General features: G+C 41.2%; 1 protein-coding gene across 1 annotated transcript; it reads left to right on the top strand.

The window, feature by feature from the left end:
- Nucleotides 1–292: 292 nt before the first annotated feature.
- On the top strand, nucleotides 293–4329 carry LOC104499368 (THAP domain-containing protein 1-like; the record flags this gene model as incomplete). The annotated part of the gene is made up of 2 exons (XM_010142862.1): nucleotides 293–488; nucleotides 3883–4329. Coding segments are annotated over 2 exons (643 nt in total), but the record flags the coding sequence as incomplete, so codon positions are not given.
- Between the last annotated feature and the right edge of the window lie 418 nt (nucleotides 4330–4747).

The raw sequence follows: 4747 nt of genomic DNA, 5'->3' as shown, positions 1-4747 counted from the left end.
TCTCCGCGGGGGTCTCTAGGGAAGGCCGAGGGGCAGTACGCTTTTTGCTGCCTTCTCCAGGGAGAGGGGGATTTCACCCTGTCCCCGCACCGCTCCCGGGTGTCAGAGAGCGGAGACTACCCGCCAGGTCCGTGTGGGAGGTCTGGGGCGACAGGAGGGGTTTGGCTCGGAAGATGAGCCGGTGAGAGGAGAAACAGGGCGACCGCGCCGTCAGTCACTGCGGTGCTTAACCGTAACCCGACCCCGTGTTAGAAAGCTTTCCCGAAAAGCTGAGAACGCTGCTTGTTTACAGGTTTCCTCTTACAAGACCTGATCTTTGCAAGAAATGGGAAGCTGCTGTCAGAAGGAAAAACTTCAAGCCAACCAAGTACAGCAGCATTTGTTCAGAACACTTCACTCCCGATTGCTTTAAAAGGGAATGCAACAACAAGCTTCTTAAAGAAAATGCTGTGCCCACAATATTTTGTTATACTGAACCCTCCGAAAAGGTAAACCCAAGGCACTCGCAGTTTAAGATACTGGAATGCAGTATGTTTCTCACTGCCTAGCAGGGCTTGATGTGGCTGAGCAGCATCAGGGAGAAGACGCAGGTTGTGAAGGGTACTGACTGAGCAGGTGCACCTGGAGGCTCATGGAGGGCTGGGGTGGCCAAACCACGTCCAACAGTTTTTCTGATTTGCTCTGGCGAGCAGTGACATAGGCTGTCTGAGCCTCTGGAGCATGTAGAGTGTTTTACAGAGGTGCAGTAGCTCTGACCTGCTCTTGTGTCCATGCTCAGGAACCTGAGCAGTGTATTATGTTAAAACTTTGTGCTGGATCAAATGGAATGGCAGCAAAGTAATAAAGTATTGCCTTGTAGTTAAGTTGTTCAACTGTCAAATTTGTGGCATATTTGGATATTTACAGAGCTTTCAATATTACTCAAATTGCACTGTACTCTCCCACGCTGACTGGTGGCTACTACTACTAATGTTGAAGAGGTGGTGGACCTTAGTTCTGAAACTTAACTGTTTTCTCTAAAGGGTTCTGTCTTCTGTCTTTGCAGAGTTAAAGTGAGATGCAAACAGTGGGCAGAACGGTAGCTGCACCTGCTATCTGTCTGTGCCGAAACCATCTCTGTCTTGCCTTGTGTTAGTAAGTTAGACTGGTCCCTAGCTCCTGTCTCTGCACTTCTGATGGTGGGCTCCAGTGAGATGTATTGTTACCTTCACTGTGCTGCTAAAGCAGCTTACCATGTGATGCAAGTCCGTTATGAGTTCTTCCTTCTGGATGTAATAACTGAAAAACAAGAATGGAAAAGTTTGATTCTTAACTCCTATAAAAGATGCGAAATATTAGATCTCTTGTCAGTCTGCTCCAGAGGAAGTGGCAAAGGAGAGAATGGATATGATAGGTCTAGGGGTTGAAAGACTGTAATGGGATGAAGTGCACAGAAGAAAACTGGGGCTTCTGCTTGTTTGATTTTTCTCTTTATGTACAATATTGGATTTAATGCCAAAATAAAAATGGAGTGTATTTGAAAAATGAAAAGTGGCTAATAAAAGAGAATATGAGCAGACGGTATATAAGGAAAGACAGACAATTTCCAGGTAAATACGGCTGTGTTAAGTTCTTTGATTATGCTTCTCTGCTGACACACATTTTCTTTGCCACGTGTAAAATTGTTGCACAGTTTTTTACAGTCCAAAAGCTGAATGGATGTATAAGGTAATTATAAAGTCTGATTAGTGCAGCAGGACGAGTGGTGAGCCACATTCCCTCTCATTATCATGCCTGGATTTAGAAAAACACAGAAGAATGCCTTTTGATTTTGGACAAGGATTTAGTGCTATTCCTATTTGTCTCATGGCAATTCTGAATCAACTGCTGTGTATCTTCAAGAAATAATGTAGTAACAGTATAGTAGTGATTGTTTTGGAATTGAATCCACACTGATTTTGAAATACAGCTTTTTCTCTTTTGCATTAAGTAATTTGAACTACTTTCTTTTTCTTTACTGATGTCTCAGGAAAACCATTTATTGTCTGGAAGAAGTAACTAGAATTTACTTATGATGTGTTTGTAATAACAATGATCTGTTCTCCATGATACGTTGGGACAATACTAATATATTTAGAGAGGCAGCATGTGCTGGGTGAGCTGCAAGTAGAAGTCTCTCTGTGAATTCAGCTGTCCAGCAATGATATAATTTTTGCTTGTGCTTCCAACAAGGGTGAATTTTTTTTTTTTTGGCAATTACATCTTTGCCTGGTAGGGTTTTTTTAGTACAAAAATTTGAAGTAATAGCTGATAGGGTCAAACTGTAGAATATTCACTTGTGAATTAGATAGGCACACTGTTAGCAGCAATTTCTTACAATTGAGAAAAAAGAGTGGTAGTTGGCTGTTTTTGTGTTTTAACATTATCAGTAATTTTTAACTTCCCTTCAATACCAGTCATAAAACTGCCTTCTCAGCTACTGTCTGTCAAGCGTTGGAGTTCATACAAGAGGGCTATCTAGACCCCCCAATATCAAGTATTAGCTTGTTTGCATGTTATGTCAAGGAAATTAATGACATGACTCTTAGATTTGATGAGCTTGATATTTAGATGGTGAGGGTCATCAGCTGTTCTTATTGTCCTTGTCCTTACGCTTTTTTGTGTAGTAATAATATTGGTAACAGGCAGGGAGTTAGGAAGTTGGAGCAGTGCCTCTTTCACTCAGAATGGCTTAGGCTTTCTCTTTGACTGGCAATATGCAAGCTCTGTTACTTAAACAGTGCTTTTTAGGATCATAATGTGCACAGAAGCATTTCTGAATTATACTGCATTCCTTGGGGGCAGGAAGAATCTGATTTTCTGCTCTGGCCAATACTCAAGAGGTGAGGGATCTGTGTTGTCCTGTACTGTACAAGTGAACCCTGAGTGAACACTGAGAAAGGTATGATAAAGACTGCAGTTTTGAGTGGAGCTGAGACAGTTGATAGTCTGCTGCTGTCAAGACGGAGAATAGTGCTTCTTCCTGATCTGCCAGATGTGCAATCGTCTTTCTCACTCCTTCCACACACCAGGACAGCTGTAGGTCATATCTCATGTTGCATTGCTTTGACTTTTAATGAAGGACAGAAGATCTTTTCAGTGATGGTGGAAGAGCGAGTAGCTTTCTGTCATCTTAGCAACTTACTGTGTTTGAGCAAAGAGTAAATACCATGTCTGTGAGGGCTGCTTTGCTGTTGAAGAGCTTTTTATTTTGGCTCATCACATCTCTTGAAACCAAATGCTTATGCTGCAGCCCAGAACCAGTACCACAGTTCCGTCCAGTTGTTGGGAGGCAGACCTTGCTATGTCTACCTTTCTGCTCTGCCAGTTTATCAGCCCCCTCAGGAGGCAACCCTTATTCTATCTCAGCAGAAGACTATCCACTTCTGCGGTGGTTTTTATTATGTTAGCTGATAGGTTCGAAGTTTATAATGGTAAGGTGCAGCAGAAAGGAGGGTCAGAAGGGTAAGGAATGATAGTATGGAGTTATTAGGACAGCTAAACTCTGTTTTATGAAACTGCAGCCTTGCATTCTTGCTTCTTAGCTAACTGTGAATACATACTTGACCTAAGTCTTCAAGTGAGAGTAATTGCTGTGTTCTTCAGTTAATGATTTATTTGAGACTTCAAGAACTTAAGTTTCAAAGAGCCTTGAAAATGAAGCGGCTTTAAAGTATCACCAGTTAAGAAGCCAAATCAAACAACCCCAGAACTATTGGTCAATTTTGTAAATGTAGGCTTTGAAATTTATTTAATTAATTTTAGTCCTGTTTTTCTATGCTGTTCTGTTCAATCCCCCTACTAAGGGGATTGTGTTGTAAACAATGTTAAGCATGAAAATGTACATGTTTTTCTTGTTTGTAGCCTGAAGAATTTGCAGAACAGCCAGAAGATCCACTACAGACTCCTCCACCGCCACGAGCAGCAGCAGCAGCAGCTCCAGTACTATTGCCATCACCATCTACTCCTTCTTTTCATTTGTCTCAAATAGATGCCAGATTTGTAGATCCAAGTATTGGATTATTGATGCCTCCTCTGCAGACCCCTAGCAATCTTGCTGTTTTTTGTGATCACAACTATACCGTGGAGGATACAGTTCATCAGCGAAAAAGAATTCAGCAGCTGGAGGAACAAGTTGAAAAACTGCGGAAGAAGCTTAAGACAGCTCAACAGCGATGCCGGCGTCAGGAAAGACAAATTGAAAAACTGAGAGAGATCGTACAGTTTCAGAAAGAAAAAGACATATTGGCAGGAAAAGGCTACGTAGTTCTTCCCAATGACTATTTTGAAGTTGTGGAAGTACCTGCCTAGAAGTCCTGAACGTCAGTTTTGAATTTGCTAGGCCAAGAAATTTAGTTTAAAAACTAAATGCTCTCTAATTCTGTATGTAAGACTGTCCAGAGTACTAAAACAGTCATTAAGTCAGTAAGTCATATAAATGAGATCACATTTTTTTCTTCACCGTCATTTCAGTTCGATACACTTTTAATGTATTGAAAATGCAAGCATCTCAGAATTAGAATATGCATTTAGTTTACAAAATCTGAATTGCTTTACAGAAGGAAGGGGTGCAAGTTTGAATACATTTAAAATTTGGCATTTTTTTCTTTTTTTATAACAATGGCTTTGTTAGGCTTACAGGGAATAGGGAGCTGAGTCGGACTAAGAGTGCAGTTGAAGTTATTGTACACTTAGTGCAAAACTTTGTCAAGGAATTTAATCTTGGCTT

This window comes from Buceros rhinoceros, unplaced genomic scaffold, assembly GCF_000710305.1.
Source record: "Buceros rhinoceros silvestris isolate BGI_N320 unplaced genomic scaffold, ASM71030v1 scaffold18819, whole genome shotgun sequence".
Classification (NCBI taxonomy): Eukaryota; Metazoa; Chordata; class Aves; order Bucerotiformes; family Bucerotidae; genus Buceros; species Buceros rhinoceros.
Note: the sequence above shows the minus strand (reverse complement) of the source record. Positions and strands in the feature narration are given on the sequence as shown.